This window comes from Athene noctua, chromosome 31, assembly GCF_965140245.1.
Source record: "Athene noctua chromosome 31, bAthNoc1.hap1.1, whole genome shotgun sequence".
Taxonomy (NCBI): domain Eukaryota; kingdom Metazoa; phylum Chordata; class Aves; order Strigiformes; family Strigidae; genus Athene; species Athene noctua.
Genome location: NC_134067.1, coordinates 1614507 through 1632929, shown reverse-complemented (window position 1 = coordinate 1632929; position 18423 = coordinate 1614507). Strand labels below are relative to the sequence as shown.

The 18423-nt window shown below is 66.9% G+C and overlaps 3 protein-coding genes across 14 annotated transcripts in view; 2 read left to right on the top strand and 1 right to left on the bottom strand.

Annotated features, from left to right (window-relative positions):
- DNM2 (dynamin 2) overlaps window positions 1–2171 on the bottom strand; it is a 32143-nt gene extending 29972 nt beyond the window's left edge. For 7 of the 9 annotated variants that reach the window (XM_074930151.1, XM_074930153.1, XM_074930160.1 and 4 more), the window contains exon 1: window positions 1862–2171. In XM_074930151.1, coding sequence (XP_074786252.1) covers window positions 1862–2022 — 161 coding nt within the window. In that variant the 5' untranslated portion in view covers window positions 2023–2171. The remainder of the gene's footprint in view (window positions 1–1861) is intronic. The other 2 variants (XM_074930154.1, XM_074930157.1) reach the window with 1 other exon arrangement.
- Window positions 2172–5807: 3636 nt separating this feature from the next.
- QTRT1 (queuine tRNA-ribosyltransferase catalytic subunit 1) lies at window positions 5808–9528 on the top strand. Of its 4 annotated transcripts, XM_074930148.1 has the most exons (10): window positions 5808–6247; window positions 6642–6710; window positions 6962–7100; window positions 7204–7282; window positions 7365–7480; window positions 8388–8526; window positions 8626–8701; window positions 8798–8907; window positions 9011–9095; window positions 9185–9528. In XM_074930148.1, exons 1-10 carry the CDS (start codon window positions 5924–5926, stop codon window positions 9329–9331), a joined length of 1284 nt encoding a protein of 427 aa, XP_074786249.1. In that variant the 5' UTR covers window positions 5808–5923; the 3' UTR covers window positions 9332–9528. The 4 variants fall into 4 exon arrangements, with proteins under 4 accessions (XP_074786249.1, XP_074786250.1, XP_074786247.1 ...); XM_074930149.1 differs by lacking the exon at window positions 7204–7282 and having other exon boundaries at window positions 6967–7100; XM_074930146.1 differs by lacking the exon at window positions 7204–7282 and having other exon boundaries at window positions 8388–8508.
- Window positions 9529–15751: 6223 nt separating this feature from the next.
- On the top strand, window positions 15752–16792 carry LOC141972090 (beta-1,3-galactosyltransferase 2-like). The gene has a single exon (XM_074929856.1). It carries the CDS (start codon window positions 15752–15754, stop codon window positions 16790–16792), a length of 1041 nt encoding a protein of 346 aa, XP_074785957.1.
- The last annotated feature ends 1631 nt before the right edge of the window (window positions 16793–18423 follow it).

Below are 18423 nucleotides of genomic sequence, written 5' to 3'. Positions count from 1 at the left end.
ACAAAGATTTTTAATTACCGAGGCTGGTTTTCCAGCAGCACCATAATTAGAGGCTGCCAAAATTTCCCCTGGCAGCCATTTAGGAGGGAGAATAACTCAACTATTTCAACCCCAACAGCAGCACGGCTTAGCAAAGCGCAGATGCGAGTTTAGTCTGGGGGGGGGTTCAAGCTCCACCAGTCCCGCCGACTCCTCCTCTCCCTCCCACGCCAACGGGCTGTAAAAGCATCCCCAGCCGTGAATCCACGCTACGAACCCTGCACGAGGATAAAAGAAAAGGCAAAGGGCGTCAGGTGATGGATCGCCCAGCAGGCCCCGGATCCCGGCCTCGCCGCTCGGGGAAATGTTACACAAACAAAAAAACAAAGACAGAAAGAGCAGAAAGCACAACGGCACAGAAAACTCTGGCGGCGCTTTCAAATGATGTTTTTCTATGGAGAAAGGGAATGGCTGGCATGACCCCGCAGTGACCATGACACCAAAACCAGCTTGAAATGGTGGAAAAAAATGCCTGGCCTGCTTTTTTTGGGAACATTAAGGTTCACGTAGGTGCTGTGGAAGAGCGGGACCGAGCCGCTGCTGTTTTGTCGGTGACCAGATCCACGCCGGCCCGTGTCAGGATGGAATGATGTCACAGGAAAGCTGCTATTGTTCATGTTACAGCATCCGCCCCCGCCAGGATGAAAACCCTGGCGCGTGATGTAGACGGAGGAAGAAGCAGCCCGAGATGAAGGGGCAGGTGAGGACGGGAACAAAACAGCAGGAGTCCAGTGATGGCGACAGCTCCTTACCCCGCGCCAGTGCCCGAGGAAATGAAGAGCAAGCCCAGAGCTGAGCCACGAATCACCCCCACCCCCCATAAGGGCAGCGGGGGAGAGAGAAAAGGTGCAGAAGGCCGAAGAGGCGACTCTGCTCGTGGCGCTCTGGGGCAGAAGCAGAAGTTATTAGTGATTACGGTGGATTTTGAAAGCATCCTGCAAGATTTTTAAACCCTGCAGCAGTAGCGTGGGGTGAAGTCAGCTCAGCTTCCCGCCGTTATCGGGGCAGACGTGCTTGCCCTCCATGGCAGGATGTCAAGCCCGTGGCCTTGCCTTATCCCGTCCACGCCGAGCAGTCCCACCGCGAGGCCCCGACACCTCGGCCCTATCTCGAGGGCACACGGCCCCGCCACAACGGCAGGCCCGGCGCTATCAGCCTGGCGACAGAAGCGTCTTCACGCGGCGTTAAGGCTTTGACGGCGGAGGGGTGAAAGGACACGCTCTCGCTTTGCTGACGCTCCCGTTGAGCATCCCGGGGTCTTGTTGTCGGCCGCTCGCGACACTCCGGTTCCTCCTCACGCCGGGCAGCATCCCAGGAGGATCCGACGACGCCGGGATGAGCCTCCGCGGTGGCCGGGCGGCCTGTGGGAGGCTCACGGGCCTGGCAGCGTCCTCCATGGCCGGGCAGCGCCGCCGTCTCGCTGCTCGAGGGACCGGTGCAGCGGGCCAGCACTTGCCATGGCCCGGGGAAGCCCCCTCCCGTATTCACGGAGCCGCCCTACGCCAGCGCCGTGCGCGCCAGCCACGGCCCAGGCCCCCGCCTGCGCCGTTGGCGTAAGGGGCCGCCGGTGACCCGCCACCCGGGGCCGAGCCTTACGCCAAGTGCGTAAGGCACGGCCGGGCTAGGGGAGCGGGCCGCCGGGGCGCTCCGCAGTTTGCGTAGCGGCGGCCGAACGCGCCGGGGGGGGGTCCCACAGGCCGCGGCCGCGCCCTACGCAGGCGGGATTCACGAAGCGCGCTTACGCCAGCGGCGCAGCGGCGGGCGGGCAGCAGCGGCGGCGCCGTCATCGCCGCCCGCCCCTCCCCGCCGCCCCGCGACTCACCGGCCCACGAAGTTCTCGAGCACCGAGCTCTTGCCCGCGCTCTGCCCGCCCACCACGGCGATCTGCGGCAAGTCGAGGTGGCAGCTCTGCCCGATGGAGCTGAACGCGTCCTGCAGCTTGTTCACCAGCGGGATCAGCTCCTCCATGCCCCGGTTCCCCATGGCGGCGCGGGGGGGGGGGGGGGGGGGGTACGGGACCACGCTCCCGCTCTCCCGGCGGCGGCTCCTCCTCACAGGGCCCGCGGCGGCGGCGACCAAACTTCCCCTCCGAGTCTCCTCATCCGGCCCTGGCGACACCCCCGGGGCGCCGCTCCGCCGGGCCCGCCCCGCTCCCCGCAGACCATTGGTCGTCTCGGCCGTCGATCAGAGGGACCAGGTGAGCCGAGAGGAGGAGCGGGCTGTCAATCAGCGGGGAGGACGGGACAGAGAAGCTGCGCCCCTTCTCTACCGTTCCATTGGCCTTCCACGGTGTCGCTCACTGCTACCAGCCAACGGGAGGTGGAGCTGGCCTGTCAGCTGAGGCGGTGCCGCTGTAGCTCCCGGCCCGCGACATCGGCCTTGCCGCTTCATTGGCAGAGACGACTGCCGCTCCGGAAATCTATCCAATCAACACCCGAAGGAGGCGGACGAGTTCACCCGCCTCTCCCCACCCGCCTTCCCTCTCATTGGACAACGCACCTGCCACTCCAACAGATTGACCAACCCAGACAGCGAGGGAAATCGGAGGGAAGGAGGACGGGTAGAAAACCCTTTCGCGATTCGCCAGCTGGCTGTCAATCAACCAATCCCTGCCACCCGATTGGCTGCTTTTGTCCTTCCCCCCCCCAGGCCTCCTTTCCCGGGCACAGCCCATTGACCGTAGACCCCCGTGTAGCCGCGCACTCCCGACGGCACCCCCGGAGGCGAGGCCCCGGGGCCGGCCCGACCCCCGCTGCCTCCCCCGCCGACCCCGGCCCCTCTCTCCCGGAGAACCCCCAGCACCAACAGCCCAGCCACGACGGTTCCCTTGGGGGGATCTTTATTTCACACCTTCACCCCGCGGCGTCAACCGGAGGGGAGACCCATCCCGTGCCGGTGCCGGGGGTGGGGGCGCTCCCCTCACCGCCCCGCGCCCCCCCGGCTGGTCCCCGGTGCCGGGGGGCTGCCCCGGAGTCGCGGTGAGACCGGGGTCTGCATCCCAGTCACCAGCCGGCTGAGTCCCGCCGGGAACCGGCCTGCGCAGAGGACGTCTGAGCTGCCCCTGGAAGAGACGGGGGCGGGTTGTGGGGCAGCCGTTACCGGCACCTCCGCACCGGGAGACGGCGGCGGCATCACCTACCTGAGCTCGGCGGGGGTCTGGGGGCCGGGGGGCAGGGGGAAGGTGGGCAGGGAGCGGCGCTGGCGGCAGAGGTAGCCGGCGGGCAGGTCCGGGGGCAGGTCAGCGTCCGGGCGCTCCAGCGGCAGGGCCATCTCTGGGGTGGGGAGGGGAGAAAAGGCACCGTCACCCCCCCAAAACGGCCCCGCCGGGGGCTGGGCTCGCCGTGCCGGGAGCGGAAAATCACCCGGCACCCGAAAAATAACACCCCGGGGCAGCACCACGGTAGCGGCTCCTGGGTTTGGGGGTGACGGTGACCTCCCAAATCCAGGTGGGGTGGGGAAAGGCCCCAACGCTTCCCAGCATGGACCAGAGTGTGAAGTGGGGGGGCCGCCCCCCCTCCCTTTATCCCAAGGGAAACTCTCCCTGCCGGTGTCCCTACCGCTCCGGATCCGGCTCAGCTCCGGTCCCAGCAGCTTCCCGTCCATGCTCAGCAGGATGTATTTCTCCATCCGGAGCTCCGGGCTGAGCCGATCCACGGTCCGGCGGGTCGGTCGCTCCTGCGGCTCCGGCGGGGCCGGGGGCTCAGTCCGGCTGGGATGCACCGCATCCATCTTCCAGCTGGGAACAGGAAGGAAAAGACGGGTTGTCCCAGCTCTGGTCACGGCAGCACCGGCACAGCCAGCGCTGACCCTCCCGTCCAGCCCCGGAATGTCCCGGTGTCACCAGAGAGGAGGGACAGCCCTGCTCCTGGGGTCCCCACGGGTGATCAAGCTCCAAAACTCGGGTGCAGTCCCGGGTAGGACGGCGTTTCCCAAACCCATCCCTGCTCCCGGTTCGGGCCGGCTGGGAAGAAACGCAGCCGGTTTCGGACGCGGCTGAGCTGTGGCGGGACATTTCGGAGAAACGGCGGCCCCCAGCCCCGCTTCCCAGCGAGGGGGGAGCCGAGTGCCAGCAGCAGCTTGTCTCCAAAACAGGGGGGTTCTGTCCCCGCTGCCCCCCCAGCCCCAGGCAGCAGGTCTGGGGGAAGATTCGTGTCCCCATCACCCGAGGGAACCCGCTGCGGGCTCCCGGTTACTCGTACCCGCCGGCATTACCCTAATCCGGGCTCAACCCTTTGGCTCTGAAACGGCAGCGGGAGCTGCCGGCGGGGAGGGGGGTGGCAGGAGAGGGGGGGGGGAGCCAGGGTCCCACGGAGGCTCCGAGCCACCGGTGCGGCTGCGGAGGGAGGAGCGGGGAGTGGGGGGGCTGCAGACAGGCTGGCAGCTGTTTCCCGTCCTCGCCTCTCTGGGAAAGAGTAATTAAATCCCTTGTTGCGCTCAGCGAGTCGATTACCAGATTCCCAGCGAGATTTCTGAGATAAAAACCCGGCGTTTGAGGCGGGAGAGCAGAGGAGGAGGGCTGGGATCCGCTGCCCGCAGGCCGGGCTGCTCCTGGCTCTGCTGACCCGGCTCCGGGGGGGATTCGCTCCATCGGAGCCCAGGCTGCCGCGTGTCTCCGCTTCCCTGAGCGTCCGTCCCTCGTCCGGCTCGTTAACGCTGTAACGAGTTCATCGCTCACAGGCTGCCGGGGGCCCGGGACACCGGCAGGGCAGCGGGACAGGCAGGGCTGCCCACAGCAGCCCCGGGGGGTGTCACGGCCGAGCACCCCGCTTTGCAGGGGGCTGCGTCCGCACCCAGCCCTCACCTGAGCCCTCCTGGCCGCGGGGGACAGAGCTGGAGCTTTCTGCACCGCTCCTGACGGCCGTTTTGATTTTGTTTCAGGGAATTTCAAACAGGACGCTCCTGTCGTACCGAGCCAGCGCGGGGCACGTCCCTCGTCCCTTGCCCTCCGCTGCTCCCCCTCACCCAGTAGGGTCCCCTGGTCCCAGCAAATGGTCTGACTGGGAAAGCGGAGCCCCCCCCAGACAACGCCGACATAAACTTTCCCCCAAGCCCCCGCTACAGAGAACGGTGTCGGGCAGTGGCGGCTCTTCCCAGGGGAGGTTACCTCCTTCAGACGGGCAGGTTCCCACGCGCCGCGCCGACACGCTCGCCTCCCTCGCGCCGGGAACTGATTACAGCAGCGTCTGGAAAAACAGAAACAACCATTTATATCAAAATAGGGAATATTTCCCCAGCTCGGGCTTCCCACACGTGAGGGGCCGAGCTGCTGCTCCTACCTCTGCTAACCTGACGTGGGGTGCCCGGACCCCACCGGGCCCTAACACCCCCCAGGACCTGCCCGAGGGGGAAATGGGGTGCTGGTGGGTAAAGGGAGGGAGCCGGGGGGTGTCTCTCAGACCTGGTCAGGGCTTTCACGGTCCTGACGATGAGGCTGAAATCGCGGGTGCAGCTGGCACAGGGGATCCCGAGGGCACGGATGGAGCTGTTGTGTGAGGGGAAACTGAGGCAGGAGGCGGAGGGGGGGGTCCCCTGGAGGGTTTAGGGACCAGGGGAGGGGGCTCTGCCCGAGGACAAGGGGAAAGAGGAGGGGGGTCTCCCTGGAGGGCTCAGGGGCCAGGGGAGGGGGGTGTCCCCAGGGCGAAGGAGGAAGAGGAGGGGGCTCTCCCTGGGGGACATAGGGACCAGGGGAGGGGGCTCCCCCAAGGGACAGGAGAGCAGGGGAGGGGCTCTCCCGCGGGTCACGGGGAGGGGGCGAGGAGGGGGCTCTCCCCCGAGGACATGGGGAGCGGGGAAGGCCCTCCCGAAGGACACAGGGTCCGGAGGAGGGTCGTGTGTCCCCCCCCCCCCCCGCACCGCAGCCCAGCGCGGAGGCCGAAGCCCCAACATGGCGCCCGCGTTGCCCCTGGTTACGGCCACTTCCGGCGGGACGCGGCGGCGGCCGGAAGCGCCGGTCACGTGGGGGAGCGGGAAGATGGCGGCGCCCAGCGCGATGCGGCCGGGCCCGGCGCCGCTGCTGCGAGTGGCGGCGGAGTGCGGGCGGAGCCGGGCGCGGGCCGGCGAGCTGCGGCTGCCGCACGGCCCCGTGCCCTGCCCGGTCTTCATGCCCGTGGGTACCCGCGGTACCGCCAAAGGCGTCACGGCGGCCCAGCTCGCCGCGCTCGGCTGCCGCATCTGCCTCGGCAACACCTACCACCTGGGCACGCGGCCGGTGAGCGCCGCCGCGGCGGGGAGGGGGGGGACCGGACCGGGAGGAGCCGCCGGGGCCGGACCCGCCCGCAACCACCGGGGAGCATCGGGCCGCGGTCCCGGGAAGGCCACGCCCCCTGCTAGCCCACACTACTCGGCCTCAGGGTGGCCACGCCCCCTTTGTCCCCAAAGTCTTTGTGATGGCCACACCCCTTTTCCATGGCCCCGCCCCCGGGGGCTTCCACCACCTGTGCCCATGGGAGAAAGCACCCGGGGTGGCCCCGCCCCTTTTGTGGCCCCGCCCCCGTGTGCTCTAGCCCCGCCCCCGAGGGGGTCCCCATGCCCCTGGGGTGGGCGGGAATGGACCCCCAGGGCCCCCCCGGGGCCCCCCCTGATGTGCCCCCGTCCCGCCGCAGGGCCCGGAGCTGGTGCAGCGCGCGGGCGGCCTCCACGGCTTCATGGATTGGCCCCACAACCTGCTGACGGTGAGGGGGGGGCCGGGACTCCCACCTTGGGGGGGGGACACACCCCCCCACACACACACCCAGACCCCCACCTGGGTGATGGCAACCCCCAGAACCCCCCCCCAGGGTCCCCCCCTGCTCCCCCAGCCCCATTATTGGGGGTCCCAATCCCCCACCCAAGTGGTGTGGGGTATCATCCCCCCCCCCCCCAGCCCTATTATGGGGGTGTCCCCCGGCCCCCCCCAACGCCTCTCCCCCCCCGCCCCCCCAAGGACAGCGGGGGCTTCCAGATGGTCTCTCTGGTGGAGCTGTCGGAGGTGACGGAGGAGGGGGTCCGCTTCCGCTCCCCCTACGGCGGGGAGGAGATCCTGCTCAGCCCCGAGAAGTCCATCGAGATCCAGAATGCCCTGGGTGAGTTCGGGGGGGGCCACAACTGAACCCCCAAAATCAGGGGGAGGTGGTGGGGGGGAGGGTGGGATGTCCTGGGACCCCCCCTCCTCCCCTCACCCTGCAGGTGCCGACATCATGATGCAGCTGGATGACGTGGTGAGCAGCACCACGACGGGGCCGCGCGTGGAGGAGGCCATGCACAGGTCCGGGACCCCCCCCAGACCCCCCCCTGCCCCCTCAGCCCCCCCCTCCCCAGCCCTGACACCCCTCCCGGCCCCCCCCCAGGTCCGTGCGCTGGCTCGACCGCTGCATCGCCGCCAACCGCCGCCCCGAGACGCAGCGGCTCTTCGCCATCATCCAGGGGGGGCTGGATCCGGCCCTGCGCACCCAGTGCCTGGAAGGTACCGCGGCCGCCGGCCCCTCCCGGCCTTCCTCCCGCTCCTCATCCTCCTCCCACTCCTCATCCTCCTCCTCCTTCCCCTCCCGGCCTTCCTCCCGCTCCTCATCCTCCTCCCACTCCCCATCTCCCTCCCGCTCCTCATCCTCTTCCCATTCTCCACCTGCTCCTCATCCTCCTCTGGCTTCCCACCTTCTTCCCTTCCCACTCCTCATCCTCTCCCCGCTCTTTGTCTACCCCCCACTCCCCATCTTCCTCCCCCTCCTGGCCTTCCTCCCGCTCCTCATCCTCTTCCCATTCCCCATCACCCTCCTGCTCCCCCCTTCTCCCCACTCCCCGTCCTCTTCCCATTCGCCATCTTCCTCCACTCCCTGCTTTACTCCTACTCCCCATCATCCTCCTGCTCTTCATCTTCCTCCCCCTCCTGGCCTTCCTCTTGCTCCTTATCCTCGTCCCATTCCTCATCACCCTCCTGCTCCCCCCTTCTCCCCACTCCCCATCTGTCCCCCCCATTCCCCATCCTCCTCCCACTCCTCATCCTCTTCCCATTCGCCATCTTCCTCCCACTCCTCATCATCCTCCCGCTCCCTGTCTGCCCCTCATTCCTCACCTTCCTCCCACTCCTCATCATCCTCCCGCTCCCTGTCTGCCCCTCATTCCTCACCTTCCTCCCACTCCTCATCATCCTCCCGCTCCCTGTCTGCCCCTCATTCCTCACCTTCCTCCCACTCCTCATCATCCTCCCGCTCCCCATCTTCCCTCCATTTCCCACCTCCTCACTCCCCATCTCCTCCCATACCCCCCCCCCACCTCCTGTGGGGATCGGGGGGGCCCTTGGGCGGGTCGGGGAGCCCCTGGGGGGGGTGTCAGAGGGCCGTGGGGTGCTCACAGCCTTTTGTGCCCCCCCTGAGAAATGACCCGTCGGGATGTCCCCGGCTTTGCCATCGGGGGCCTGAGCGGGGGCGAGGACAAGGACAGTTTCTGGAGGATGGTGAAGCTCAGCACCGACCGCCTGCCCCGGGACAAGCCCCGGTACCTGATGGGCGTGGGGTGAGTCCTGGGGGGCGGGGGGGGGGTCACCATTGCCCCCCCCGGAGTGTGGAGGTGCAGAGGGGGGTTTGGGACCCAGCTCCCCCCTCCCCTCCACAGTTACGCCACCGACCTGGTCGTCTGCGTCGCTTTGGGCTGCGACATGTTCGACTGCGTCTTCCCCACCCGGACGGCGGTAAGAGGCTGCTGGGGGGGGCACACGTGACCCCACCCCCCCCTCCTTGCCACCCCAGGGTGGGGGGACCCCCACCGCTCACCCCCCTCCCCGCAGCGTTTCGGCTCGGCCCTGGTCCCCTGGGGTTCGCTGCAGCTGAAGAACAAACAATTCGCCAAAGATTTCCGCCCCATCGACGAGAACTGCGACTGCCCCACGTGCCAGCGGTGGGTGCAGGCTTAGGGGGACCCCAGGCAGGATTTTGAGGGGGGGGGGGGGCAGGATGATATCTGAACCCCCCCAATTTTCATCCTTTCCCCCCTCCTCCAGGCACAGCCGTGCCTACCTGCACGCGCTGCTCCGCAGCGAGACGGCCGCGCTGCACCACCTCACCATCCACAACATCGCCTACCAGGTGGGGCTGGGGGGCACCAGAGCCGTCGGGGGGGGTCCCCAACTTCTCTTTAACGCCCCCCCACACACCCCGCTCCCCTTTTCCCACAGTTGAACCTGATGAACTCCATCCGGGAGAGCATCTTGGCCCAGCGCTTCCCCGAGTTCGTCCGGGAGTTCCTGCGCGACATGTACGGGCCGCGGGTCCCCGCCTGGGTCACGGAGGCTTTGGCCGCTGTCGGCATCACCCTGGACTGACCGGGACCCCCCCGCGCCCCCCCAGCATCCCTGGGGGGGCAGCAGAGGGGCCCAGTGCCCTGGAATTCCCCATTTCCCCCTGCGGATGGTTTTATCCTTCCCATATGTATATTTTTGTACTTTTTTTTTGGTGGTTTTTTTACTACTCCGGTCTTTTTTTAAAGCGGGGGCGGCAGCCACAGGCAAATAAAGTTTCTTGGTGGGAAGAGCGGCTTGTGTGGCTCTGAATGGGTCTGGGGGGGACCCTAAATGGGTCTGGGGGGGTTCAAATGGGACTTGGGGGGACCGCAAATGGGTCTGGGGGTGTTGAAATGGGACTGGGGGGGACCCCAAATAGGTCTGGGGGTGCCTCACATGGGTCTGAGGGGACCCCAAATCGATCTGGGGGGGCCCAGATGAGTCTGGGGGTCTCAAATGGGACTGGGGGGACCCTAAATGGGTCTGGGGGTGCCTCAGATGGGTCTGGGGGGTCGCAGATGGGACTGGGGGGACCCCAAATGGGTCTGGGGGGACCCTTAATGGGTCAGAGGGAGCTCAAATGGGTCTGGGGGTGCCTCAAATGGGTCTCGGAGCCCCAAATGTCTTGGGGGGAGCAAATGGGGGCTCAGTGCTGCCCGGGGGGCGCAGCTGCCATCACAGGGTCTGGCAGAGGCCACGGCCAGAGAAGCGACGATTTGGGGGGTGCTCAGGAGTCGGGGGGGGGCTTGGGGATGCTCTTGGGGGCCCTGAGACCCAAGAGGGGACCGAGGGAGAGGAGTGGGGGCGATGGGGGTCTGGGGGTGCACGGGAGGGGACATTTTGGGGGTGCCAGGGGACATTCTGGGGGGTGCAGAAATGGAGAAGGGGCTCGGGGGATGCTTGGGGGTCCTGGGGGGGATCGAGGACACTCTGGGGTCCTGGGGGGGGGGACCAAGGGAGAGGAGTGGGAGTGATGGGGGTCTGGGGGTGCAGGGGGACATTTTGGGGGCCCAGGAATGAGGAAGGGGACTGGGGACCCTCTGGGGTCCTGGGGACGCTCTGGGGGTGCAGAGGAGGGACCTGGGGATACGGGGGGGGGGGGGGACGGGGGGCATTTTGGGGACTCGAGAATGCAGAAGGAGAGTGGGGGATACTCGGGGGGGACACGGGGGGGGTGACACGGGGACACAGGACCCGGATTCTCTCTGACTCTGCTCCCCCGTCAGCCCCTTCTCCACCGTCACCGACATCACACCCCGGGTCTGTCCCAGCAGCGTCACCATGACCCACGTGTGTCCCCCCCCCGACGTAGGGCCCCTCAACCCCCCCCCCGGGGGTCCCCAGGACTCATTGTCCCCACCCGAGGACGGGGGGGGCCGGGCCGGGAGCCACCCTGGGTTCCACCAGGGATGAATCCAGCGGGGGGGGACACAGGGCTGGGCTTAAATTGAGGATTGGGGGGGGGGGGGTGTCTCGGGGGGGGTCTCAGGGCAGTCGGGGTGTCCTGGGGGGTGGAGAGCGCAGCCCCCTGCACCCAGATCCTGGGGACAGGGATGGGGACAAGGGACAGGACGGGGACACCAGGCCCCCCCCCTCCCTGCAGGTGACACCGTGGTGGCCTTTGTCCCCTCAACCCTGCGCCCAACACGTGGCTGGGGGTGGTGAGGCAGCGTGAGCTCCTGGGGACCCCCCCCAATCCCCCCCCCAGGCGGCCGGGTGCCCCCCAACAGGCTGTGGCCCCCCCCCCCGAGATGTCATCTGCCCCATTTACTGGTCGGGGCTGGGGGGGTTCTTTTGGGGGGGGGGGGGGCGGGGGCGTGGGGGGGGGACATTGGGTCCATTTTGGGGGTCTCAAGCTTCAGCCACGGGGGGGGCCATGGTGGGGGGGAGCTTGGACACGTGGGGTTTTTGGGGTTCGGGGAGCCGGACCCCCTGCACCCCCCAACACCTTTTTCAGGTGAAAAAGCCCCAAATTTGGGCTGTTCCCCTTCCCCTCACCCCCGCCGCAGCTCGAGGTGTGGGGGGGGCGGGGGGCTGGGACCCCCATCCCCTGCCCCACGGGGGGGGGCAGGTGGGGCGTCGTGGCGGGGCCGTGCGTCAGCCGGGGCGCAGGCCGGGGCGGCCGCGGGGAGGAAGTTTGTGGACGGGGTGGGGTGAGCGGGGCGTCAGCAACTCCCGCTGCTGCACCGGGGCTGGCGGGCAGGTGAGCGGCTCCTCCGGGAGCGGGGAGCACTGGGAGCCACTGGGAAGGGCTGGAAGTGGCACCTGGGGGAACTGGGAGCAACTGGGAGACACTGGGAGACACTGGGAAGGGCTGGAAGTGGTGCCTAGGGGAACTGGGAACAACTGGGAGACACTGGGAAAGGCTGGAAGTGGTGTCTAGGGGAACTGGGAGCAACTGGGAGCCACTGGGAGCCACTGGGAAGGGCTGGAAGTGGCACCTGGGGGAACTGGGAGCAACTGGGAGACACTGGGAGACACTGGGAAGGGCTGGAAGTGGTGCCTAGGGGAACTGGGAACAACTGGGAGACACTGGGAAAGGCTGGAAGTGGTGTCTAGGGGAACTGGGAGCAACTGGGAGCCACTGGGAGCCACTGGGAAGGGCTGGAAGTGGCACCTGGGGGAACTGGGAGCAACTGGGAGACACTGGGAAAGGCTGGAAGTGGCGCCTGGGGGAACTGGGAACAACTGGGAGCCACTGGGAGCTGCTGGGAAAGGCTGGAAGTGGTGCCTAGGGGAACTGGGAACAACTGGGAGACACTGGGAAAGGCTGGAAGTGGTGTCTAGGGGAACTGGGAGCAACTGGGAGCCACTGAGAGACACTGGGAAGGGCTGGAAGTGGCACCTGGGGGAACTGGGAGCAACTGGGAGCCACTGGGAAAGGCTGGAAGTGGCGCCTGGGGGAACTGGGAACAACTGGGAGACACTGGGAGCCACTGGGAAGGGCTGGAAGTGGTGCCTAGGGGAACTGGGAGCAACTGGGAGCCACTGGGAGCCACTGGGAAGGGCTGGAAGTGGCACCTGGGGGAACTGGGAGCAACTGGGAGACACTGGGAAGGGCTGGGAGTGGTGCCTAGAGGAACTGGGAACAAGTGGGAGCAACTGGGAACCACTGGGAAAGGCTGGAAGTGGCACCTAGGGGAACTGGGAGCAACTGGGAGCCACTGGGAAGGGCTGGAAGTGGCGCCTGGGGGAACAGGGAACAACTGGGAAAGGCTGGAAGTGCCACCTGGGAGAACTGGGAGCAACAGGGAAAGTCTGGGAGCAGCACCTGGGAGAACTGGGAGTCACTGGGAGCCACTGGAAACCACTGGGAAAGGCTGAGAGAAGCACAGGGTGTGGACTGGGAGCCACTGGGAAAGGCTGGGAGCAGCACCTGGTGTGAACTGGGAGTAACTGGGAAGGGCTGGGACCTACAGCAAGGGACTGACAGGGAAAACTGGGCAGGGATGGGAGCTGCAGTCTGGGGAAACTGGGATGAACTGGGAAAGTCTGAGTCCTGCAGCCTGGGGGAACTGGGGAGCCCCAGGCAGGGAAGGGAGCTGCACCCCAAGGTGAAACTGGGGTGAACTGGGCAGGGCTGAGTGCTACACCCTGGGTGAACTGGGGGAAGTTGAGTGTTGTAATCGCAGAGGTGAACTGGGATGAACTGGGTAAGGCTGAGCGCTGCCCACTGGGTGAACTGGGGAGCCCCAGGCAGGACTGGGAGCTGCACCCTGGGCTGAACTCGGAGAACTGGGCAGAGCTGGAAACGGCACCCGATGGGAACTGGGAGCATTGGACCGAGCCGGGAGCTGCATGCTGGGGAGAACTGGGAACACTGGTCAGAGCTGGGAGCTGCATGCTGGGGAGAACTGGGAACACTGGTCAGAGCTGGGAGCTGCATGCTGGGGTGAACTGGGAGCACTGGTCAGAGCTGGGAGCTGCATGTTGGGGAGAACTGGGAACACTGGTCAGAGCTGGGAGCTGCATGCTGGGGAGAACTGGGAACACTGGTCAGAGCCGGGAGCTGCATGCTGGGGAGAACTGGGAACACTGGTCAGAGCTGGGAGCTGCATGCTGGGGAGAACTGGGAACACTGGTCAGAGCTGGGAGCTGCATGCTGGGGTGAACTGGGAGCACTGGTCAGAGCTGGGAGCTGCATGTTGGGGAGAACTGGGAACACTGGTCAGAGCTGGGAGCTGCATGCTGGGGAGAACTGGGAACACTGGTCAGAGCCGGGAGCTGCATGCTGGGGTGAACTGGGAGCACTGGGCAGAGCTGGGAGCTGCATGCTGGGGAGAACTGGGAACACTGGTCAGAGCCGGGAGCTGCATGCTGGGGTGAACTGGGAGCACTGGGCAGAGCTGGGAGCTGCATGCTGGGGAGAACTGGGAACACTGGTCAGAGCCGGGAGCTGCATGCTGGGGTGAACTGGGAGCACTGGGCAGAGCCGGGCTCTTGGCCCCGGGATCCCCGCGGCTCCCACCGGGCCGGGAACAGGCGGCGGGACCCCTGACTGGTTTTACTGGTTTAACTGGCCGGGGCGGCCGGGGAGGGTCCGGGGATGGGGGGGGCTGGACTGGGACCCCCGGGGGCTGCAGGCGGCTCCGCACCGACCCCCCCCGGCCCCGGGACCCCCCGAGACCCGCCGGAGCCCCTCTACACCCCCAGACTCCTCTTTGCCCCCCCCGGACCCCTCTTCCCCCCCCCGGGGTCCCGTCCAAGCTCCTCTTTGCATCCAGAGACCCCCCCGGACCCCCCCTCTGCACCCCAAATCTTCCCCGACCCCCTCTTTGTCCCCTCCGACCCCTCTTTGCACCCCTGGACCCCTGCGCCCCCCCCGGGGCTCCCCCCGACAATTCTTTGTCCCCTTCGAACCCCTCCCCGTACCCTAAATCTCCCTCCGAGCCCCCTCTGACCCCCCCCCGTCCCTCTCTGCACCCCCAGACTCCCCCATTTCTCTCTGCCCCCCCCCCATGGCCCCCTCCCTGCCACACCTGCCCCCCCCCCGTCCCGTCCCCCCGGCATCGCGCCCACCCGAGGTGGGACCGTCACCGGGCCGGGGGCCGCGGCAGATTTTGGGGTCCCCTCCCCGTCGTGGTGTTTGCGCCGGCCCCGGGGCGGGGGGGGCCACGGCTTCGCCCCCCGCCCCACCGGCGCGTCCCCTCCCTTATCGCACCCGGCGCCTCTTATCAGCACCCGGCCCCGCCGCGGGGTGTCGATGGGGCTGGGGGTGACCCGGGGGGGGTCCCCGACCGGGCCCCGCGAGACCCCCAAACGCGGAGGCTGGGGGGGTGCGGCCGGGGGGGGCCTCGGGGGGCAGAGAGAGCCGGGGGGGGGGGGGGGTGCCAAGCGAGCGGCTGGGTGGGCGCAGAGCGAGGGGGGGTTTGGGTGCCAGGTGGGCGTCAAGGGAGAGGAGTTTCAGGTGCTGAGCCGGCGTCGGGTGGGCGCCAAGTGGGTGTTGGGTGTTGGGTGCCAAGCGAGCGGTGGGTGGGCGCCGAGCGGGCGTTGGGTGGGTGCAGAGCGAGTTGGCTCTCGGGTGCCAAGCGAGCGGCGGGTGGGCACAGAACAAGCGGTTGGGGGGGGTGTCGAGTGAGCGGTTTTTTGGGTTCCAAGCAAGCGTTGGGTGGGTGTCAGGTGGGTGCTGAGCGAGTTTTGGGTGGGTGCCGAGTGGGTTTTAGGAGCCACGCAGGCACCAGATGGGTGCTGAGCAGGTTTTGGGTGCCACGCGGGTGTCAGGTGGGTGCCGAGTGGGTTTTGGGTGCCTAGAGGGCGCTGGGTGAGTGCTGAGAGGGTGTTGGGTGCCAAGTGAGTGGCTGGGTGGGCGCCGAGTGGGTTTTAGGTGCCACGTGCGCACCGGATGGGTGCTGAGCAGGTTTTGGGTGCCAGGCGGGTGGTTGGGTGGGTGCCGAGGGGGTTTTGGGTGCTGAGGGGGTGTTGGGTGGGTGCTGAGTGGATTTGAGGTGCCACATGGGCATCAGATGGGTGCTGAGCAGGTTTTGGGTGCCACGTGGGTGTCAGGTGCGTGCTGAGGGTGTTTTGGGTGCCACATGGGTGGTTGCTGAGTGGGTTTTCGGTGTCAGGCGGGTGCCGAGCGGGTTTTGGGTGCCACACTGGCGTCAGGTGGGTGCTGAGCAGGTTTTGGGTGCCACGTGGGTGTCAGGTGGGTGCTGAGTGAATTTTAGGTGCCACATGGGCATCAGATGGGTGCTGAGCAGGTTTTGGGTGCCACGTGGGTGTCAGGTGCGTGCTGAGGGTGTTTTGGGTGCCACATGGGTGGTTGGGTGGGTGCTGAGTGGGTTTTCGGTGTCAGGCGGGTGCCGAGGGGGTTTTGGGTGCCACACTGGCGTCAGGTGGGTGCTGAGCAGGTTTTGGGTGCCACGTGGGTGCTGAGGCGGTTCTGGGTGCCGTGCTGACGCCACACAGGCCCGTCCGAGCTCTGAGGCGCCGTCCCCGCCCCGCAGGCGCTGCCGGGAAGCCATGAAGTGCCAGCTGAGCCCCCGCCTGCTGCTGCTGCCCGTCCTGGTGTCGCTGGCGCTGCTGGGGCTGCGGGTGCAGCGCTTGGCCGAGGAGCCCGTCACCGCCGCCCCCGCCCTGCCCGGCTCCGGCCGCGCCGACCGGCAGCACCCGCCCGCGCCGGGCTTCCGCTGGGACGGCAAGGCCACGGCCAGGCTGGCGCCCGCCCGGCACCCGCTGCAGCCCCCCTACCCCTACCCCTACCGCTTCCTCCACAACCAGCCCCACAAGTGCCGCGACCGGACGCCCTTCCTGGTGCTGCTGGTGGTGACGGAGCCGGGCGACACGGCCGGCAGAAACGCCATCCGGCAAACGTGGGGCAACGAGAACTCCGTGCCGGGCGTCTCCATCGTGCGGCTCTTCCTCGTCGGCCTGCACCCCGTGTTCGCGGCGGAGCTGCGCCCGGTGCTGGAGGAGGAGACGCTTCTCCACCACGACATCCTCCAACAAGATTTTTTAGACACCTACAACAACCTGACGCTGAAGACGCTGATGGGCCTGGAGTGGGTGAGCAAACACTGCCCCAACGCCAGCTACGTGGTGAAGGCCGACCGCGACGTCTTCCTCAACCTGGCGTACCTGGTGCGGCAGTTCCTGGTGCCCCCCAAAATCAACTTCATGACGGGGTACCTCTACCAGAACACGGCGCCGCTCCGCAACAAAGGCTCCAAGTGGTACGTGCCCCACGAGGTTTACCCCAACAAGACCTACCCGCCCTACTGCGGCGGACCCGCCTACGTCCTCTCCGGGGATTTGGCTCCAAAAATTTACGGCGTCGCCCAAACTCTGCCCGTCATTAACATGGAGGATGTTTTCATGGGCATCTGCCTGCACGCGCTGGGCCTCGGCCCCACCACCAGCCCCTGGGGCGTCTACAACATGTTTCGGCTGGAGTTCGAGCAGTGCCGGTTCTCCCGCCTGGTGATGGTTCACCACTACCAGCCCCAGGAGCTGCTCAGGATCTGGCCCCGCTTCCAGGAGACGCCGTCGACGTGTCACCATTAGCCACGGCCGGGGGCCTCGGAGCCGCGCCGGGGGCCACCGGAGCCTCCCACAGCCCCCGGTGGGACCGGTGCCACCAGGCTGCCACGCGCCAGCTTCTCCACTGACTTTCTGGCCAGTCTTTGGCTCTCGAGCAGCCGCTCGGGGCCGTCTCCAAACCTCGGGTCTCTGGGGGACCCCCCTGTGCCGCCCGCGGCCCCACCAGGGACAGTTTTCCCCCCAAATTGAGCCACCAGTTGAATTGCGCAGCCGGAGCCGTGCGCTCCGCTTGCCAGAACGGCTACTTCATTTTATTGATCTTTTAAATATTATTATTATTATTATTATTATTATTATTATTAATTGTTTGTGTTCTGAGCCTGCTGGGCTGGATGCTCGGGGCCCGCGCCAGCGGTGACGCCAGGCCTGTTAACTTATAACCAATATTTGTAATAAAAGGGCTGGAGCCAGCCGGACCGAGCTCGCCACCCGCCTCGTCTCTCCCGGTGCCGGCACCGCGCCACTGGCGCTACCTCCCCGCGCCGTCCCCTCCCTTCCCGCCACGCCGGGGGGAAGCGTCCCCACCCTGAAACTCCGGAGAGGGGCGAAGGTCGGGCCTCGCCTGCACCGAGCCCACGGTGCCGGGAAGGTGCCGCCGAAACACCGGCTCACGTCCCCGCCGTTCGCTTTGGCCGGTGACTCAGCGCGGCCTCGCTGCCGGGGCACAAGAAGAGCCGTGGCGGCGGTAACAGGTCGCATTTCGGTCGGGCTCGGCCGCCGGTGCCGAACCAGAACCACCGGTACGAGGTGCAAAGTTTATTCAAAATAACTGCGCTGCGCCCGAGGCGGCACGTTTACACACATGCAAAGCGCCCGCGGCCCGGGAGAGATAACCGATAAGGCTCCGGCTGTTTCCAGCAGCTCCGGTGTTATTTTGGTTGGAAAAGAGGCAATTTTGGAGCTCAAAATCCCACCTGGCCCGTGGCCTTGGTCTAAGAGACGGAATCTGGGAGCTGCCCACACCGGAGAGGCGCCGGAATATTTGGGAGCGGGAGCTGCTCCGCCACATTGATCCCCCGGGACGGCGCCTGGGCAGCGATCGCTGAGCTGCCCCTTTTCCCAGAACTGAAATAATAAACCGGAGCCGCTCCGGGGTTTTAGTTCTGTGGCGGCTTTGAGGAGCGCCGCGGTTAGAGGCAGCAGCTGGCAGGGCCGGGCAGTCACCCCAGAGCCGCGTGGATTATCTACACCAGGAAGTTCCCCGGCGGCGTTTGCCGTAAGCCACCACCGAAAATCCCTGGTGTAGGGTTCAAGGGTCCCTTCTCCAAGGCCCCACCCTGTGCCGGGAACCCGGCGCCTCCGCCTCGACACCCACCGCGGCGCGGGACCGGGGCAGGTGCCGGCGGCTCCGCGCTGACGTTTAACCACCGGCCAAGGAGATAATTTGGCTTTGGCCAAGGACAATCCGGCCCCGCTCGCTCCTCCGGTCGGCGCTCGGGGAAGTCCGTCATCTCCCGGCCAAAGCCCCGGCGGGGTTTAGCCTCAAAACCAAGAGCTTAAGGTCATTAAAATTGCAGGATGTGGAGAATATTTTGAATTGAGGGGTTTTGGAGAGGCAGGAGCGCAGCGGCAGGCGGTGACACCAGACGGCTGGA